The sequence below is a fragment of the Vespa crabro genome, chromosome 2, assembly GCF_910589235.1.
Source record: "Vespa crabro chromosome 2, iyVesCrab1.2, whole genome shotgun sequence".
NCBI lineage: Eukaryota > Metazoa > Arthropoda > Insecta > Hymenoptera > Vespidae > Vespa > Vespa crabro.
The window spans coordinates 14,749,027-14,771,692 of NC_060956.1; the positions used below are offsets into that span (position 1 = coordinate 14,749,027).

Genomic DNA, 22,666 nt, shown 5'->3' on the forward strand with positions numbered 1-22,666 from the left:
AGAAAAATCTCCTTCACACTTTTCCGAACATATCGACGTATGTACGGAAATTAAGGACACGGTCATATTCGTTTCTCATACCGTACTTTGTGACACTTTGTTGACGTTTGTATCTTTTACATTTAAGTGGAACGTTGTATCTAAGTAGGTGAATACCGAGTGAATGAGAAACATACAAAAGCTTCCTACGTCAGTCTCTAATCAGTTGTACTTTCTATCGGTTATGGTAAGTTCTCTTAAAATAACAAAACTATATAAAAAAGTTGATTCGATTAGATACATTTCACTGCTCGATTATTAATATTAATTCTAATTAATAACAAATTGTATAAATTATTTTAATAAACGTAATCGAGTCAAAAAAAATTTTTAATATACGACTGAACTATTGTTATCTTTCTCTCTCTCTCTTTCTCTCTCTCTCTCTCTCTCTCTCTCTCTCTCTCTTTTCTCTCTCTCTCTCTCTCTCTCTCTCTCTCTCTCTCTCTCTCTCTCTCTTTCTCTCACTCTCACTCTCACTCCTAAGATAAAATAATGTATTAATTGTTTAATTGATAACTACTTATAATCATCATAATGTAATAACATTAAAGTTAGAACATCTTTTATATCTCTCTTACTCTTACGATTAATTATATTAATCTCTTTAATCGATATGACCAATTAAAAATCATTTCCATCTAACTACATAATTAGGCAAGATAGAACACTGTCAAACGTACGTTCGAACTATTGCTAATTCTTTAATTATTTCTATTAATAATATTAAGATTTAAATTAATAATTACAATTTTAAATCATTTAAATCTACTTAACTTATTTATATGAGTTAGAAAATGACTAAACATACGAATAAACTATCGTGATCTTTCTCGTTCTAATGTCTTAGATATAACCGAAGTAGTACGTAAGTACTTTCCAGCACGAATTCGCGAATTTCTTCAGTAGACCGAAAGGCGCATTATGGATTAGTATCCTAAGCTAAGTATAGGACAAAGTCGGCTCGGCTCTTCTTTCTCCGTCGCAAGCTTTAACCCTCTCTTCTCTCTATTCCTTATTACGAACACTTCGTTCTCTCTCTCTCTCTCTCTTTCTCTTTCTCTCTCTTTCTCCCTCTCTCTCTCTCTCTCCCTCTCTCTTTCTCTTTCTCCTTCTCTCTTCCTTTGACAAGCTTGCATTTCTCGATTTGCATTTGTCTTTCTTATTTCTCTTTTCCTTTTTTTCCCTTTCGAGGAGACGGCAACGACGACAACGGATGCGGGGAATGCTGGGTTTGGCCCACCTATGTTTAGACGTGTTCTTCCCTCCTCTTCCTCTGCCTTCCCCTACGTACACTTATGCATGGAGGATTCGAGAGAAAGAGTCTATATTTTTTACGAAAGACGTCGTACGGTTTGAAAATTTTTCTTCAACGTCAAACAACGTTCACGAAATTTTTATTGTTTTAATTCGTATCGATGAATTAATATTAAATTTTAACTATCTATAAATCAATTTTTTGTTCGTGTCTACAATAAAAATTATATAGGATAAAAGTTATAAGTACTATTATACTATTTTAAGTATAACTTTTATTTAAAAAAAAAAAGCTTTGAATATAAGGAAACGATTAATTTTGTGTCGATAAAATGAATCGGACTAAAAAAATATATATATATATATATATATATATATATATATATATATGTATATATCAATGATAAGTGTACGACTTCTAAGTTACGCATATGATGTTATCTTATACTATCGTCCCTTTAATATTATAGCGATTAGTCATTATAATATAATATTTAGATAGTATTGTCATAATATAGGATATAAAATCGACATATTTAAATAGATAATATTTTTATAAAGATATATACATATGTATAAAATACAATACCAGTACTTAATGCAACACTATTGATATTAAATTTATCATTATAATGATATCTTCTTCATAATATAGAAGATGAAAAATTGGTAAAGAGAAAGAGAGAGAGAGAGAGAGAGATGATGATGTATTTTAATAGGATTTTAACAGAATAGGTGTTTTAATAGGATAGGAAATTAAATGATTCTACGACGTAAATAATCTGATTCTGATCTAGAGATATGTTGACACTACTAATATTTACAATAGTATATAAACGTATCATACAGATGATACCGAGAATATTCATTGGAGATATCCGATCCGTAAATTAAAACATACACACTGTATGTTTAGTATTAATATAAACATATATGAATTCTATTACACGTACATACAATTTCATTCAATTAAAATTTACCTCGAAGATAAATAAATATCGTTAATTTTTTTCAAATCTTATAATACCTACCACAATTATTTCTTTTGCCGTAGAATAATTAATACCATTTAAATTGTTAGAAGAAAAAAGAAACGGTGTATAAATCTAATTGCATCAGAATTCGATTCGAAATTAATAGAATTTCATCGAATTCAAATAAATCGAATAAAAATATAATTTTTAAGTCCTTACTCATCTTCACGCTCTCAATTCTCCTCCTCATTTTAACAATCGATTGACAAAAAAAAGTAAGGCATAGACAATTAAGTTGCCTGTAAGTATTAATACTCTAAGTCTTTTGTCTTATAACAGGGTCAAAATGCCTCCTCGAAAATCGCTGAGGCGGCTCTCGGTTAATCGCGTCTAGTGAGAAACGAAGAGAAAAAGGAGAAAAAATAGGGTCGAACGTTCCTATTTTTTCTACTTTCTTTTTCAGCGAAACTATGGACGATCCTAAAAGGCGTGACTGGGAATGACCAGAAGAGGTTGATAGATGTAAAATCAAGGAGATTCTAAACGTTGTAGAAGGCGCGGTCGTATTCCTTCATCTGCGATAGAAGGAAACGGGGGTGGGTGGAGGGTACAGGAGGGCGTGAATTGAAACAACAAACGATTGTCTAAAAATAATCATGAAAAGATACCTAAAAAAAGAGAGCAACGTGGCTAGAACGCATAGGAGGAAGGAAGGATGGAAGGAAGGAAGGATGGAAGGAGGAAAGAAAAACGAAAAAGGAAAAAAGAAAAAATCATCCCTGACGTGGTGGATTCCATCATGATGAGAATATCACCTGCCAGACATGAGATTTCACACTTGTAGTTTATCCAGAAAAACATAGTATTTAATAAATTTCATATACAGACAGAGGGCATATGTATATATTAAGAGTAACTGTGAAAAGATCCGATTAACGACAAAGAAAATGCATTTGTTATTTCTGAATACGTCTAACTTAGCGCTTAACACGAGTGCATCGTCGTAAATTATATGCTTGTGTATGTATATGTATAAGTGTATGTATATGTCTATGTGTATGTATAATTCATATATGTATCTATATGCACCGACGTATATGTTGAATATGCATGTTTAAATTCAAAAATGGACGTGACGAATCATAAACGCAAAGGTCAAAGGCACATGAATTTTCATAATTATGGAGAACGCGAGTTTTCTCCAGTTCTTTGACAAAGTTCTTTCCCTTGTCTCTTCTCGTGTAAACCGAAGTGGCTCATTTAGCACTCAATGAACACTCATATATATTAACGTTGTAACGTTAAGATTCTTCTTTCCCTTTTTTTCTTATTACTTGGATCAAGGCTATTAAACAATCATATTATAGAGGATTTTTAACATGTTCTTTTTACACAACTTTTATATCATATATCTATAAAAAATGTTTGCATAAAACAAATTATATGGTACCAAAAGGGATGTTACATATTATATTAATTTTTTTTTTGTAGCTGAAGGCGTTTCAGAAATTTAAAAGTTAATTATATTTATTTAAATGGAATGATATTTTTATACAAAAATTTGAAAAAATATAATATTCTGAGTAAACATATTATTAATCTTACCATAATTATAAGCAACATTATTAGAAAGCATATATAACTTTTAGTATAAAATAATATAGATGTAGATATGAAATATAAATGTTAGATATCTCATCTTCTTTGTATTAATCATTTACAATCTTTGTCGAGATCGATTGTATCAATCATTTATAATCTTTGTTGAGATCGATTCAATCTCATAACTTAACAATCGACAAAATTCTTGAGAATATTGCGTAAAAGGAAATACCAATTGAAATAAAGTATTATCGAAATGACCGTTTAAATTTCATTGTTAATAAAAGAGCTTTTTCAGATTGAGAAGAACAAAATAAAGTTTTATAAAGTTCGAAAACGTCGTAGAAACTTTCGTAAGTTGATAAGAAAAAATTTAACGAAAAGTATATTGAGAATTGATTGGTGTAAACATACAAAAGTTTTACTAATAACAAAGAGAAGAAGGAAGAAATGAAAAAGGATAAGAAATATATATATATATATATATATATATATATATATATATATATATATATATATAGAGAGAGAGAGAGAGAGAGAGAGAGAGAGAGAGAGAGACAGAATCGGTGAACCATGAATCGAAGGTAACGTGACCTGCTCTTCCGATGCAAGCGTGTCTGAATTACATCGGCTTCTCGCGAGCACTCGGTGTCCACGGTTAACGCGTGACGCGTATCGATTTAACGAGACCCCTTGTTCTCGAATTTCGAGTGACTAATCGCAAGCTCAATCCAACGTACGAGCATCGTCCAATTCTCGATCTAGTAGGCAATAATTTCGTTCGGAGATACTCAAAACCAGCCGAGAAAACACACACAAAAAAAAAAGAAAGTATTGTTCAAAAAATCGTAAAAATTTTTAATTGGACAAAAAATGTTTAAAAAAAATGTCGTCGATCGATCGATTAATCATTGCACATACATTTAGAGTGTCGTTCTTCTTAGGGGTCAGGTTCAAGAACGAGGTAGTAGAGAAACGAAGTCTCGCGACTGGAAGAGAACACGAGCGAGTTCTCGTCGCTCTCTGCCGAATGCCACGATAAAATTAGACACGCTATATTCAGTGTTGCACATACGGTGAAACTTGCCACGTTGTGGCAATCTTCTTGATACTCTTGGCTTCTTATCTCGTAAAATGAACTTGAGATTTTTGAATAAATTTCTTCATGAATTTTCTTTAATTTTTTTTTTTGCTTCTTTCTTTTCAATCACCTTTAATTACTCCCATATATTTTATAATATAATATTCTTTAAATGAGTACCAACTAACATTAGGGTCGAGGATAATTAACGTTGTACAGGACACTCGTTAAATTATGCAACCGCGACATATCCGCCCACTTGCTTCCACGAGTAAGTACTTCGAACTTCTCTTTCTCTCTCTCTCTCTCTCTTTCCTATTTAGAATAACAGAGAAGAAGAAAAATGAAGAGAATACACCCACGAACTCAGAAGGGGATCGCTATCGCACTGCTCGACAACGTAAAACGACGTCTTCCGTTCAACTTTGTACCGTATTTCGCATGATCTATTGAAAGAGAAATATTCTTCAAGTTTCGATAATAGGAAGGAAAAGTTCAAAAGACCAATAGGAATTACGGATCATCGGTTAAATGTTTTACTCGAGGTCGGCTAGTGGATTAACATCGGCATCGTGTAACTCCAACTTTCTCGGTGGATCCCCCACGTCCTCAATCATGATTCATGCCGACAAGTATGCCTCTTCCTACCTTGTCTCTGTATATACATACGTAAGTATGTATGTGTATATTCATCTACTCGCATAACGCATGATATTCGTTCACGCAAATACGATACACATATTTTTTTTTATTCTCAACTCGATTTCAATTTAAATGATCGAACATTTTAAGAACTAAAAATGCTATATATTATTTGTTTATTTTTTTTTGCTTGTTCTCTTTCAAACAAAAATTCTTTTAATAAATTATTATCATCTTTTATGCGTTCTCTTCCTTTTGATGTATATACCGTCGTAGGTGTTAGTCTATGAGTCAGCCAAAAAGTTGCCGGCCAACTAGCAGGTCGTTTGCATTGTGCTCACGGAACATCTTGGGCACGCAAACGAAAGCGCCTAAACGAAAAGGGACTGTCTCCAATGCTGACGCACACGGTTAAATATTCTACAAGTTGATCGTTTCTCTCTCTCTCTCTCTCTCTCTCTCTCTTTCTTTCTCTTTCTCTCTTAATTTATAACGTAGAATAAAACTCGTATGCACGAAAGGGAAGATATTTTTTTCGAGAACGTGCGAATTTATTGCATTTCCCAATGTCCCATTCACTGATAAATTAAGTATTTGTAAAAACACCCAAAAGAGGAAATAGTATGTACTAAATTCGTAACGTGGCTGCATGTGACACGCAAACTTAGCAGAGGGATAATTAAAGACTCGGATGATCGTAGAGGGCAAATTCTTCGAAAAACAAAATGAGTCGATATATATCTAGATATAGACAGACAGGAGAGGAGGGGAGAAAGAGAAAGAGGGAGAGAGAGGGAGAATATATACATGTGAAGAAGTGCACTTCGATCGAGTATCGAACAAAACCGTCCAGTGTACATCTTGAAATCGAACCGGCAGATCTCACGTTACGTAGGCTATTATGCGGTCTTATTGGAGTTCGCGGTGTTTTCTCCGTTCACCTCTTCTTGGATCTATCGTAAATGCAATATCTCCAAGAAAATAAAATATAGATAGATAGAAATAGAAAGAAAGAGAGAGAAAGAGAGGGAGGGAGAGAGATCAGGAAAAGGAGAATCTGAGAAGACATTGCTTTTATGAAATGACATTCGATTCTTTCGAACATTTCTCATATCTCACTTATAACAACTCATCAAATTGGAGTACATGAAATTCGGCTCTTCGCAATAGAAACTTTGAAGTAGGTCAGCTCTAGATGAACACCATGGGTATAACCTTCAATATGGACTAAGGAATTAAAAAGACTTGACAGAAAATTTTAATTCAAAGAATTGAAACTTCTTTAACGATTCCTCAAAATACTTGTATCATTTATCTAACGACTTTCAGGATTCTTGTATTCCTAAGTTCGAAACTTCTCTGGGAAAGGGTTGAAAATAGGGATCTAGGACGATGATGTGATTGTCTTCTGATCCGTAACGCGTGACCTTGGTTAACATGCAGCTTTAGTTCCCTTATTTTCTAGCGTCGCCCTACTTCTCATTGCAGACTCTGTTAATAAGACTCACTTTCTCTCTCTCTCTCTCTCTCTCTCTCTCTCTCTCTCTCTCTCTCTCTCTCTCTCTTACTCATTCTATCTTTCTTTCTTTAGAAAAAGCCGAAGAAACAAAACGATTTAAAGTGTCATTAAAGATAAAAAAAATAAGGTAATAGAATGACGAAATGTCATTTCGACTTAACGACGGTTTTCCTTCCAAGTCGAGTAGATGGATTATTGATCGAAGTTCTGAGGACTGCGGGAACGTGACCGTAGGCAAGTACCAACGTGCGCATGCCGCATCAACCTACGGAACTTCTCTCTCTCTCTTTCTCTCTCTCTCTCTCCCTTTCCCTCTCTCTCTTTCTCTCTGTCCTTCTCCCTATAGAAGCACCCTTTTCCGCCCTTCGGGCGCCATCTCTCTCTCTCGTCCTTTTCGACCTTCCTTCACCTTTCCTCAGGGAGATCCTCAAAGAAAGTCGTATATCTCAAGAAAGACCATTTCATATTTTAAGAACCTAATCCCTGCCCTCTCGATTCTATTCGCGAGAAATTAGAATGAGACTCTGAATGAAACTTCAATGAAAAGGAATACGCTGAGAGAGAGAGAGAGAGAGAGAGAGAGAGAGAGAGAGAGATATTAATTTTTTTAACTGATTTCTTTTACCCACTTCTCACGGAAAGATTTTATATCTCTTTTTTACTTTCTCCTCTCTTCTCTCTCTTTCTTTCTTTCTCTCTCTCTCTCTCTCTCTCTCTCTCTCTCTCTCGCTCTCTCTCTCTCTCTCTGTTTCTTTTTTTAGTGAAATTTATTTTTTATCTTTTTTTATTTAGCTCTCGCGACAGAAGTAAGTATTCTACTTTTTTGTTTCTTTTCTAAGGCTCAATCGTTCTATTTTCTTCTTTCTTTTTTCTTTTTCTACTTATTATATACCCAATTAACCCTTAAAAATATATGTGATTGCAAAATTATAATGTATTAATTTTAAAAAATATAATATTAAATTTTCTTAAAACGTGAATTTATAATATTTTGTTGTATTTTTCTTAAATTAATTTGGCCGACTTTTATCTCATCCAGTTTATAAATTCTGTAGTTGGGTTTGTTCCATAAAAATATTTTTAAAAATTATATATTAAAAAGTTTACACTTTAACTATCATGAAAGTTTATAAGTAGAACTTTCTTCCACATTCTTCTTCGAAACGAATAGATATTTTAAGAAGGAAAGAAATTACCCGAAGGAGATTATTCTTTCGAGATTTAAAAGCGTCCAGTATACAATCCATTGTCTATGTCGGAATAACCTCGACATTTTTATTATCGACACACTATGTCATTTCTCGTGTAGACCTTTGATTTTTTTTTTTTAATAATCACATTAAATCAGATTTATAATAAATCTAATGAATAGAAAAGAAAGAAAAAAAAATCAGTTCAAATTATTCGCGTGAGAAATGTTGACAAGAGTAATAGGAGTAAAACAAGAAAAGAAAAAAAGAATTGGTAGTTAAACCGGGCAGTTTACAACTGGTAACTCCGTAAAATGAAATTATTTAGCTCGCACGAATTGGCGACGGCAAATTCTCGCTTAATTAAGTTCTCTCTGTACGTCGCGTTGCCATTTGTTAATTGCAGGCAAGTATTGACATGAGTCCGACGAGGAATTTCAAACTCTTTAATTTCATGTAACTTAATAAAATTGTACACATAAAAAAACAACGTATGTATAATTTAATAATACGAAAATGAATTAACTATTGCGAATACGATGGAAAAAAATTATTTATAAAAATGGGACAAAAATTTTCTCCTGGTAGGTGGTCTAAGCCATGAAATCGATCGAAATGAAGACACTATGGTTTATTAAATTCAATGTTGAGAATAAATGCAAAGTCCTAGAAATAGAATAAAAGTAAGGTCGAACAAAGATCGATCGAATTCAAATTGAAAGAAAAAGAAATCGTCTGGAAATCTCTTGATTTTATTTTTTTATTATTAGGGATTTTTAACCCTAATTATAGCATTAAATCTTTTTTGTTGACACATGAAGACGAGCAAGCATTGACCTATTGGTATTTCGGTGAGTCGATAATTCAAACATTGTCGAGTATTATGTAGTCTTGCACGTGAATATATATGTGTAACAATATATATGTTTGTGATCATATATATATATATATATATATATATATATATATATATATATATATATATATATATATATATATATGTATATATGTATATATGTATATACGTATGTGTGCACCCAAGATATATAGTATACTTCACGATATTCGAATATACGTGTATATACAAACGTACAAACACACTTATAACGTGGTTTACATATCGATGGGAGTTGTGTTTGCGTTGACGAACAATCAGGCGGTATTTGGAAACGATGACCTCTGAAGCACGATGAAAATACAAACGATCGATCGTTTCGCAAATAGGATGATGTATCTTTTTGTTACATCCGTATATCTATGCACCTTTGTATGCGTATCATTTGATTGTGTAATCTAAAAATATTCGAAAGATATTGAACTTTTACGATTCTTAGCTATAAAAAAAAAAGAGAGAGAGATTAATTTGTTCGTTAATAATTCTACAGCATTTATACATATATGGGTATATACATACATATACATGTATATAGTGATATTAACGAGAACGATAACTGCGCCACGCCCATATGCCTTCTACAAATTCACATGCGTGCTATCGAACCATACGATTGCCCCTCTATCTTTCATTTGTACCCTTCTCTCCCTTTTCCCTTATTTCTCGGAACACTTGGAAACTCAGAAGGTTATTCATGAAATGCAAAAAAAAGAAGAAAATAAAAGAAGGAAAAACCAACAAACACAATTTATTTTGTCCAAAACTGGATTTTCTTGAAAATAAAAAAAGAAAACAAATACTATTTTACCTGTAACCTCCCCCATGGGGAGAAAATTTATTACATCTTATATATATAGTCTATTTTTCGAAACAACCCACATCCTTCTTACGCCCACGAATAGAGAGTTGTGAAGTGTTCCGGAAAAACGGCAACGTGGATAAATCCAACACGTGCAAAAGAGAAAGAGATATAGAGAGAAACAAAAATTGTGACGTGAATTTTAAAAGTCCAAATACGATTTACGACGCTTGTTGATATGAAATATGTGACGATTGAGTCGGTCGTAAATCGAAGCGTTTCGAGATAGAAATTTTTGAAAGTAAATAAAATGAGAGATAGAAAACGAAGCAGGATATAAGGGAGTACTATCAGAGAGGGTGGGGTTTACAGTTGGGTGTAGTACATACATATGTATATATATACATATATACATATACATTCATATGTACTTACTACGTACGTACATACTTACGTACATAAATACATAGAATTCGAGTAAGACCGGTGTAAAAGGGAAGGAAAAGAGGTTCCACGAAGAGAGTGCACGTCCGAGCTCTATAAATATAAACAGGCATTTAAGGCCTGCAACCCCTCCATCTGTCGCGACGGGAGGAGACAAACGCACACACCCACACATATACCGGGTTGTAAGTACATATGCTAAAACATGTACACGCGAGCACACACACCTACATACTTACATACACACGTGTCACGTCGACTCGCATGCCCGTAACTTTAAAGATCAAACCTCCTTTTGATTCGTTTGTCTACCAATCGATCTTTTCTTCATCTTTTTATTATCTACGTAAAGTTTCAAGTTATTATCTGTCGTTTGTTTAATTGTGTTATATTATTTTAAATTGAAATAATTTCTTATTAACTCTCAATAACGACATGTAACTTACTAGTAACATATTTATTTATAAATTTTTAAGAATATATATTATTTCATTTATATTAAAAAAAAAAAATGCAAATATATAAATATGTTGATTGAATGAATAACTTATATTTTTGTATTTTAAAAAATATAAATTGAATGAATCAAATTAAGAATAATATTTTTTTATAACAGAAATAAATATTATATCAAATATTACATTATAAAAGATATATATTATATATTTATTTTTGTATTAAAAAAAAATACAAAATTATAATTACGTCAGTATATTAAATATCAATTCATTTTTCCTTTACAAAGTTAATTAATTCATATTTGAAGACTAATATTTTCCCAAGTGTAAATATTAATATATTTTTACTATAACTTTCGTAACGTAAATATAGTTTTACTATAACTTTCATGTTATATCTATATTTTTTTCTTTTATATACGAAAAAAAAATTGGTTTATGGAGGGTTAATACGAAGACGACGAGAATGTGTCGAATGAAGTGTCGTGAAGTCATCGCCAGAATGACTGTTTCGCCACTGTTTCGCGCACACTCATCTTTTCTCTCCTCTTCTCGTTCATTCTTGTTCATTCTCGTTCATCGTCTCTCGTCCCTCTTTACGCTAAATTTACGCGCAAAAAGACGATACTAGATGGAGAAAAAAAGCTTACGACTTATGTGCCATCGACGCTCAAGTTGAAATCAAGCAAAAGAGGGAGAAAAAGAGAGAGAAAGAGAGTAAGAGAAAGCATATATACGTTCTTACGACGTTATTTTCATCCTCTTCTTGGCCCTTTTCTTTTATCTTTTTTGCTTTCTTTTCTTCAAAATTATCGAAAACAAGGCGAATCTACATGTTTAAATGCAACGACTATGAAAAAAAGCTTTTAACGATAACGTATCTTGCTCTAATAAATAGCTCTCTTTATCTCTCTTTCTCTCTTTCTCTGTTTAGATAAGAACACATCACCGGTTATAATAATAACCCAATACACGATATTATCGATCTTCGATTTCTTTTCTAAAATATGTACACTAAGGAAAGAATCTTTTCTATAAAAATGCAAATCTATAAAAGAGTAAGAGAAAAAGAGAAAAAGAGAGAGAAAGAGAGAGAAAGAGAGAGAAAGAGAGAAATACAATTAGAAATAAAATATAATTTACTATTCAATTAATAAACGTATATATCCATGAGATTAAGAGAAAGAAAAAGAAACTTTCTTTTATGTCCTTGTAAAAGGAAAAGGATTTCGATTCTTTGTGAAAAAACGGGAGGAACAAAATTGACTTGTAAAAATCGTCGCTGGCGCAATGCGGAAAGCTTGAACGATGGGTTGACATACACTTGCTTCTTCTCTCTCTCTCTCTCTCTCTCTCTTTCTCTCTTTCTCTCTCTCTCTCCCTCTCTCTTTCTCTCCTTCTTGTCTTTTTTATCACGTTTTATCAACTCGACGTATACGTTTTTATGTCAAAAATAAAGATAAAGTTGATAAATTTTTGTCAGGATTGCAAGTTTCGATAATAATAAATGTTCATTTATCGATTATCTATAGATAAAACGATTGATTTTATGTTTTTACTCGTTAAATCTAACTAATGATAAATAACTTAATATGACAGGCTCGATTCTTTAATCCCAAGTGCAATTTCAATATGATGTTTTTAACGATTAAAGAGAACGAGAGAAAAAATATATTTGAACTATACAATTGGCAGAAGTTCTTTAGACTTCTCTAAACACTGTAATGTCCCGCATAGCAACAAGGGTATCGCAAAGTAGTCGAGTAAGCTTCGTCGATAAGTCAGAAGAAGGAACCCACGCATACGTTCATCGAATGCAGAAAGGACCGTTAGATCCCTGTATGTAGACGGAAAGTCAAACAACACGAATGAGACACGTACCTAAATATTAATCCGAAAACAACGAGTTCGCGTTTGAATGTAATCTAGATTAAATCTTTTACTCTCTTTTCATCATACATTATTTTACTCTATTACTATTATCATTGCAGTTATTATTAACCATATCTTTTTGATAATGGATCTTTTATCCTGGAATTAAATCAATCCATAAAATTTCCTAATAATTTGATGAATCTGATCCAGTAATGATAAGAATAAATAATTATTAGATCATTAAGATGATCTAACTATTCAATAACCCAAATAATTGGACAATCAATATGTGATTTTAACGAAGATGATAATATAATAGTAAACTTTTATAAATCTCTAATATAATTCAGGTATAAAAAGTCTATTAACTCAAAATAAAAAAAAATATTAAGCAACTCGATCACACAAACCTTTGGCAAGACGGTTGAGAATAAGATCCTTATGTTGTGCGATATGGGGTTCGGGAAGCACCACGAGTAGATAGCAACCACTTAAGGGCGATGGTGGTGGATGTTGTTGCTGCTGTGATCCTGGAGGTACTGCGCTGCTTGTTATCGGTGTACTCGGTGTTACATTTTGTTCGGTATTTGTGGAAGGTGTCGTTGCAGACTGCCCCCCTCCACCCTCCCCAGCGGGATCTGTTGTACTCATAGCTGAAAAGAAAAATAAAATAACGTCAGGCTATTTATTTATAAATAATTCGAAAAAGAACAAATGCTAATAAAGAGATAATTTGGGAAAGTGAATGAAATTATTATGTTTTCGCATCTCTTTCTATCTCAATGATAATTCAACCCCAACAATCTAATTGCAAATCTAAAGTTTGCAAAGCTCTCGCTAAGCAATATTTACTATTGAAAATCTTAAAGTAAAAGAAGAGATGTCACGATTCGTTTCCAAATTCCTATTCTTTTTTTACTTTCCTTCTGTTCGTTCCCAATCAAGTTTCGAAATTAAACTGACAATTTCAAAAAGCAAATAAGCAGACGTCTAGGGAAAAAGACAAATTGCTCAATAAACTTTGCGATAAAGGTGCTAATAAAGCGGCAAAGTTTATTCACCGATAAGACCTCTTTTCTTCTTCTTGGCTGAGATCCTTTGATCTCAGACAGAAATATAACGAGTGAAATCGAAGAGGAAGAGAAGAGTGCAACTTTTCCCTTTCTCGGCACCTACAACTTTGCGCAGTAGTAATTCACCCCTCTACGATGACTGTAGCTCACTCTGGTGAGTCTATGTTACCTGGTACACGCCTGATACTGCTATATGTTTTATAGGTTAGGTGTTCTGTTCCTATACCGACATAATTGAAAAAAAATTCATGTTCAAATATTAGAAGAACTGAAGAATATAGAAAGAATACATTACATTGATGAAAAATAAAATATTCAAATAATTATTTAAAGAATTTCAAGAAAGATATAAAATAGTTGTCAGTCGCGTCAGCTATGCTTCTCAGCTAAGCCGAACATCGATGAGGTTCCATTGAAACCTTACGAAAAGACTGAACCTTTACACGAACGGAAAAAGGGTTAGTCGAAGTGAATCTAATGAAAATCTATATTCTAGTTGGCTCACCGGTTCACTGTATATTATCGATGCTATTAAATAAGCTAAGACAATTTCATTTTTTGAAAATATCAAATGAGCTATTCCTCAAGCTATTCGGCTGGTATCGGCACACGGTATTGCGCAGGATTTACGCGAAGCACTCGCAAGGAGAAAGAGTTCAAGGAGTAGGTCCTATTGAACCAATGCGCAGGATCCAAGCCGGCTCTCGGCAGGTTAGATCATTGATCCAAATTCTGACTGTGACTATCATAAGACTAACCAGTCAGAAAAAGCTCTCGATTATTCACCTTCTCTGTCTGTCTGCCTCTTTCCCCCTCCCTTTCTCTCTCCCTTCCTCTCTCTCTCTCTCTCTCTCTTTTTGTTTTTAAGGAAATCAAATTTATATATATATATGATACAGGAACAAATAAATAGATGAATATGTTAATACTTTAATAACAAAGATAGATTATCGTATCTGATATTATGCTAAGAACTAAAAAAAAAGATAATTTTACATTCGATCAAATTCATAAACAGAAGAAAAAAAGAGAAAAAGAGATACCGCAATCCTTCCGAGAATTGTCACCGCAGTGCACACCCACCACCGGCAACCCCTCCCCTAAACTCAATCCAAGCGCAATTTAGACGCAGCCCTCGATAAAAATCCATATGATTTATTGGATGAGAATTTCAATGAGATAATCGAGAAAATAAATTAAGTTAACACTTTTTTCTCCTAACCAACGTCATTTAATTTACATATAATATACACTTCCTAGAATCCAACACGCCACGTAAATGTTCAAAATGGAAACACACAAAATTAGGCCACTCACCTCAGTCACGTATAGCTCCTCCTTAATTCCAGGTTACCCGACGTATCCTGGAAGGTACTTCCTTCCAAAACAAAATATGAAATTACCACGACGATGATGAGAACGACAAGGCTTCAGGATCAGAAGTACCGCTTCTTCTCCGATCGATCGTTATTTTTTGACGTTTGACAGGCCGTTGTCGGTGCGAAGCTTAGAGACGTCAGGTGGCGCGAACGCGGTCTCCCCTTCGTGTTGCACACGATCCCGTGTGTATATACGTGTCTGTCTGTCCGCTATGTGTGTATATATATGTGTTACGTAGAAGGGGGAGAGAGAGGCCGTGTCACGAGATACTAGAGAGAAAAGTTTTTTGAATTTATTGAAGAGATTAAAAAAAGCTAACAATTGTGCCTTGACATCGTTGAATAAACAGGCTTCCGTTAACTCTTTCCTTATTACTATAACGATTCTCTCTCCTTCTTTCTCTCTCTCTCTCTCTCTCTATTTCTGTCTGTCTGTCTGTCTACCTTTTTGTGTCGATAGCTTTAAAACGTTCGAACTAGCTCGGCAGCAGCTTTCGCGTTGGGGGCTGCCGGCTCTCTGACAGACGCTGTGGCCCCCTGCATCGTTCCACGCAGAAGCCCCCACCTTTACATCCCGAGAACTAACCCCACCACCGCACAAGGAAGAACTCGATTGGTCGAAGAAACCAGCCGGGTTCCTACCTACGCCGTGCGTCGATGCTTTTTACACTAGCCGACTATATAGATACAGTGATATCACGTAGGCTCGCTCTTTCGTTTCTACGATACCAATACTATTACTACTACTATTATACTACTATTATTGCTACTACTATGCCTAAAGTATTATTACTACTATAACTAAAAGTAATATTCTTTATTGGTAGACTATCGGTGTACGTAAAGTTCAAAGCTAGGGAAAGCTTAATCAGGGAAAGAATTTGTATGCGTTTAGGATATGTTAAAGAATTATTAGTTCACCTAAACTGTACCAATTATTTTTCCATTTTACGTATAAAATAAAAATAGATAGATAGATAGATAGATAGATAGATAGATAGATAGATACATTGATAGATAGATAGAGAAAGAGAAAAAGAGAGAATCTTAGATTTAAAGTCGATATAAAATTTTCGAAGACCTTTCTCAAGATTTAAGTGATAGTATCTTCTCAAAGCTGGAAATAAATCAAACTACGAGTGATCACAAATCAGAATTAATTCCTCTGTTTGTGATCTCTATAGACTGATAGAACGAGTCGAGTGTCCCCCTGTGGATCAATGAAATATACGTATACGCTCTTTGCCGGCGCGCTACTGGATAATTATATCACGTTAAAATTATTCCCCTGGAGACAGTGCCATTACCCTTAAAAGTATAGTTACATTCTGAACATAAGTATCGTCTATTGGAAAGAACGAGGTTAAAATCTGGAATATGTGGATCGTATTCATGATTCTTATTATGATGATCGAAGAGAATCAAATTTATAATATATACGACAAATTCTTAGAAAACTCATAAAATCTGTAAAATTTACATACGAAAGATTAATGGAACTCTTGAGTTATATGTACAAGGTTGTAATTAATAATAGATCAATTGTAAAGAGACCTCGAGAATCTTAGGAAAAGTTAAATAAGGTGTTCAATGAGAGGGATTGTTTCTTAAAGGATGAAGTTCCGAGAATCCATTTTATTGTTCCGAAGATCGATATTTCCGTGAGATATGAGAAAGCAAACGGAAAATGTCTCGTAAAAACTTCATCGATACTTTTCCGAATCATCGATTTTCGTCCTCTCATATAATTTGTTCGAAACAATAAAAAGAGAGAAGGGGATGTAAAGGAAAGATAAAGAGCTAAGAGAGAGAGAGAGAGAGAGAGAGAGAAATAGCGCGAGCAAACGAAGAACGTGCCGACGTTATGGCTATTTGTCGCAATGCGGTGAGCCTTGTCTTGCATTGTATAATCCTCTTTTACACTTCACCTTTCGTTCGAAGCATTGACCTCGCGCGTTAAATATCAGGAGAGACGCTCGATTTAAAATTTGTCGCACTGAAATAAAAAAAAAACGTTTTATCGGTTTTATCTTTTAGAAGCTTCGTCATTGGAAAAAGTCATATTTCATCATGGATGGCCGAATTCTTTCTCCATCCTTCTATTTCATCTTTTTATTTTGTTTATTTTTATTTTTATTATTATTTTTTTTTTTCAATCGATCGAGCGAAAAGAAAAAATTAAACAGAAGATAGGAGGTCTTAAGGAATTTTTGAACACCATGTATGGACGAATACGTGACTGACATATGAAGAAGCTAATCTATGCGTTTGATGTACGTAAGACTTCCTGCCTCGGCCAAAATAGCCAGCCGTATCGCCCCTTTCCCTCTCCCTCACCCTCTCTCTTTCTCTTTCTCTCTCTCTCTCTCTCTCTCTCTCTCTCTCTCTCTCTCTCTCTCTCTCTCTCTTTCTCTCTCTCTCTCTTTCTCTCTCTCTCTTTCTTTGCATATATATAAACATACAAAAATTAACAAAATACAAAAATTTTTGATGAACAGAAAAATGAATAATCCTACTAAAGTTAAAGAAGTTCTTATGTCCGTCCAAAACGAAACATTACTACTGAATGAAATAAAAAATTCAATAAAATGTACTTCGAAAGAGCACGAGGCTTCTTCTTTTCTTTCATTTTCTCTCTCTTTCTCTCTTTCTCTCTCTCTCTCTCTCTCTCTCTCTCTATTTTTCTCGTATTTACTTTTTTTTTAAGTATCTTTCATTCAACATGAATCAATTATTTTGCAAAACTCGAAACGCGCCTTCCTTAGAAACGTACCGTGTCTGTCTCCGATAGGCCATTACTACTGAATGCGAAGTAGATAACGCAAAGAAATGAAGAAGTTCGCTTCGAAAGAGGTTGAAGTTGCCTCTTTATTCACGTGATTCTACCTGATTCTCTTTTTCATATACTTTTTCAATGTTAATTAATTAACAATTAATAGAATAAAGCATACGATTCTTCTACACTGTTATTGATTTCATATGCATTTTTGTATATTTATATTTTTTTTACATTAACACTTAGCTTAACAGTCAATAAAAATTCTAAAAAGTTCGTACATGTTCATTTTCGTGGTTCAGTCTAGAATAGATTTCAAGCATCTTTTAATGTAAATGCAATAAGAGCTACATCACGATTAAGGGCCAATTTTCGATTACGTTGCTCGATTTATCGATCGACCGTGTTTTGTTTCGATTGCCGCAGTGCTTTCTCCTGGTAGCTAGTACCGTATTCTCATATCCTAGACCTGTCCCCTCCGCTTCTACGATTTTGACGCGGTGCCGAGGAGGGCGATCGATTTCGACAATAAACATTTTTTCGGTTCCCTTTCTCTTGTTTTTTTTTCTAGATTTACCACCCACGATCTTTACTCATTTTTTTTTATCGACGACTTCAAAATCTCTCGATTATCTATGATTCGAAAAAAAGAAAAAGCATATTTAAACGTCAAACTAATATTCGCCAATTTATTGTAAATGAAGTGATTTTTCAATATCGATAATATTTTACAAGATTCTATTATTCTATTCCAAGGATATATTCTTTACTAAGTAATCCTTAAAAAATCATTAGAATTACTTCGATTAAAAATTACTATGATATTTTTCTATAACCTTGACGAATCATATTTTAATCATCTATTCCGAATAACTCGAGAATATATAATAAAAATTGAAGAAAGTCAAGTAGAAAATTGTTTTCGATAGATTTAACAGATAGCAAGGGGTGAATGCGCATAGGTGACGGCACTGAGCATACTGCGCGGCGCTAGTATTGACCGGCGCCCCATACTAACCGTGTTGAGAACATCTGAAACTGAAGTATAGCAAAGTCCTCTCTCTCTCTCTCTCTCTCTCTCTCTCTTTTCCTTTTTTTCTCTTTCTCACCCTCCTTGCGAAGTTAGAGACTTGCTCTTGTCTTCGCGAAGCTTCAACGAGACGTCCTCTTAATCCTTGCACGCTCACGTGCACCTGTGCGTGGCCCTCACTGAAATAAGGAGAAAGAGACGACTATGATGACTATGACGACTACAACGACGATGTTGACTATGACGGGGAAGACATGAGGGTGATACGCATTTCACGCACGTGTCAACCCTTTCGAGACTTACCCTCTTCTATGACTTTTTCCCCTGTAACAGTTAATTGTTAATTTTATTATGTGCTTCTCTCTTTTCTCTTTCTCTCTCTCCCTCTTATGAATATTATATAAAAAAGAAAATAACAAAATATTATTGAAATAACTATTCTTATTCTTTATGCTGTATGTAATTATTTACATTTACTTGATTAATAATATTTCTTTTTTCTTTCCACTTTTTAACTACCTCTTATACATGTATATAGTCTTCCATCTTTTCTCTTTTCATCAGCCGATCGTTCTTCGATCGAGTCCGGCATACTTGCTACGGCACTGCACACAACGATCGTTATATCCGCAATGGGATACAACGACGTATTGCAGCACGTATCGAGGCGCCTAAAAATTCCCTTTAACGTCATTTTTTTCTCGTCAGTTGATCAGGAAAAAAAAACATTAAAATAACCACAACAACAAAGGTTAAATCGATTATTCACATTAACGAGACGATTATTTTAAATTATTTTCGATTATTGTACCGTTTATATTCGAGCTCGTTTGTTCGATGAAAAAATTAAACGCATAAAAATGTCGACGAATACATATAATCGACGCTTTGAAGTTGGTGATTATTGGAGCAAGTAAATTTCAGCTCGATGGATTTTCCAAAAGTTGAGCTTAAAGAAATTTCCAGATCCTGTAACTTTTCTTTTTTCCTTTTTTTTTACCAAAGAAAAGAAAAATAAAAAATATTCGTAGTATCTACATATACCTTTCGAGCGTCTTCGGTGCGAACTTGATATTTCGCACGTGCGACGAATAAATTTTCATCGTTGGGTACTACCAGTCATAGTCCCTTATCTCATACTCTTCTCTTCTATTTCTTTTTCCCTTGACTCCCTTATTTTCACGAAAGTTATATGCCAGACATCTAGAACGAGTATAAAATCTTTTAACAGGGTGTAGTACATATGTATGCACATATGTATCTATGTATGTATATTAATTTTCAAAGGCATGTCATTCAGATACAAGGATAGATTCTTCAATCGAGACACCTACTCGATCTGTCAAATCGTATTAAGTGGGAAACTTCCCATGGGAAAAATAGTCGTATCTATAGGTATACAGAAAAAAAATAGAATAGAAAAGGATAGATAGAAAATTATTTGTTATATTTATATGCTTTGAAATTTGTGCCCGTTATTGGCAGAAATTGTTTCGTAAAATAAGCGGAGCAGATACTTTTAATTAAGGTATGCTAATGAAGAAAAGAAAAAATCTTTAGTAGTTCGGCCTCTCTCTCTCTCTCTTTCTCCCATAATTTCAGTTTCTTGAAGCATAAAACGAAGGAAGAATGGAAAATCGTATTAGTTAATGACTCGATGCCATCGTTGCATTATCAAAATATTATAGTGATCCTTTTCTCTCGATTAACTTGAAAATAAATAGGTACCAAAGTTCGAAATATCGACTAATAATAAAGAGGATGTGCGAGCATTTTTGCTTGATGTCGATATCTGTTCTTATATTTCACAACGTTGCAGTCTTCGTGCGGTATATAATCAATGCTTCAAATTTTTCTCCCTCCCTCTCTTTCTCTTTCTTAACTCTGCAACTTCTCTCTCTTAACTCTGTTCTTTAAAGATATTAACTTTCAAAAATATAATATATGAAATTTTTGAAAGGAAACCTCTCATTATCGTATTACATGCAATTATAATTTTATAAAAAGGGGTCATCGTTAATTGTCTTATTAATAAAATTTCTCTAATTCACTTGCCATCGAGACTACCCCTCGATTGGTCTTTTCATACTGCATATACTAAAGCCGATTAGGGCCTAGTGTGTCTTCCCAGATAGAATTCTCTTTATAATCCCACGTTCCAAACCATAATCCATTATCCTTTCCTCGATTAAATATACAATCACATATACAACAGCAAAAAAACAAACAAAAAAGGAAGAAAAAGGAAAGATATATGGTATAAAAATTTCGGCGTCAACTTTAGAAATAAAGAGAACGTAACGAATCTCTGAAAGAAACCGTAATAATATCGTATAAATTATTACGAAAGACTTGCGTAACGTGGTACGATCCGTCTACTGACAAGTAATTAAAGATCCTTAATTAAGAGTCCGTTATAACCAAACGCTTGGCGAGCCGTAACAAACACGGCCTTTCTTTTCTTTTTTTTCACCATTAGTGCCTCTTATTAGACTTGGCAATAATTTGCATACCAATCGTTCGTGTCTTCCGCCAAAGATCGAATAGTTCCGCTTCGATTTGCTTGCTAACACGTTCGCTCGATTCAGTTCGAAAGATGCGATGAACCTACCACGACATATCTTTCTTTTATTCTTTTTTCTTCTCTTTTCTCTCGTAAAAGATCCAGAGACTCTCGTCGGCGATTAAGCACGTAGAAGGCCTACATACATGTCACGAGTATTGAACTTAAGCATCCTTTTTTTTCTGTGTCGCTTTTTATTCTATCTCTTTCAGTACACTTTTTTCTCAAGGTACGGGCAGTATCTATCTTTTTATTTCCCTTGTTCTAAACGAATACGACAAAAATATATTACTTTTCTCTTTTATTACGACTGAGAGATTGTAGCTTACATAAAAAAAAAAATCTTGTACACGACGTTATAGTAAAAGCAGAAGTATTCGAGTCTAAAAAAAATAAAACAACATTTAAGATTGATCTTTTGTAATATAAAAATACATAGATACAGCAACGTTGACAATATTTCATATCTTTTCTAATCGATACAATTATTCATTAATTTCATTATTTCTCATATCATTTCGCTGAAAATCGAAAAATTATGAAAAGATTGCAAAAAAGGTTCCATCTTGAAAAGGCCCGCGGACTCTTTAGAGCTTCGTCGAATCGGACAGAGGTTGGGCGTTCACGAGGCGCCGCGACGACGGCGCCTCATCGATCTGACTAGCCGAATACCGCAGCCACTTACGATATACGAGACCGTGTGCAACCGCCATAGAAAATCCACATATCTGCAGAGAGAGAGAGAGAGAGGGAGAGAGAGTTGCGAACTATCGCAAAGGGTTCTACACGAACGAGAACAGTCCAAGCAAACACGGTGACCAATCAGTTCTTGCAGTTCCGTGAATGTGCTGTCACACTGTCACTATCAGCTGTCACTGTCATGCCGAATAAATTTGCCAAAAGAAAAATTCGATAACTGCACTATATAGAATACAATCTCACGATTTGGAATAATTCAAACATAACTCTAACACTTTTGTTAGTAATAGAATTACTGATTAATTAATTCTAAGGATTCTAATTGAACTCTTGACTCTTCATATAAGGATGGAAATTAATGAATATGTAAT

General features: G+C 33.9%; 1 protein-coding gene across 1 annotated transcript in view; it reads right to left on the reverse strand.

Moving 5' to 3' along the window:
• LOC124422215 (microtubule-associated protein futsch) overlaps positions 1 to 15,725 on the reverse strand; it is a 43,704-nt gene extending 27,979 nt beyond the window's left edge. Inside the window, exons 1-2 of the mRNA XM_046958345.1 lie at positions 15,166 to 15,725; positions 13,186 to 13,428 (exon numbers count right to left, since the gene is read on the reverse strand). Coding sequence (XP_046814301.1) covers positions 13,186 to 13,426 — 241 coding nt within the window. The 5' untranslated portion in view covers positions 13,427 to 13,428; positions 15,166 to 15,725. The remainder of the gene's footprint in view (positions 1 to 13,185; positions 13,429 to 15,165) is intronic.
• Between the last annotated feature and the right edge of the window lie 6,941 nt (positions 15,726 to 22,666).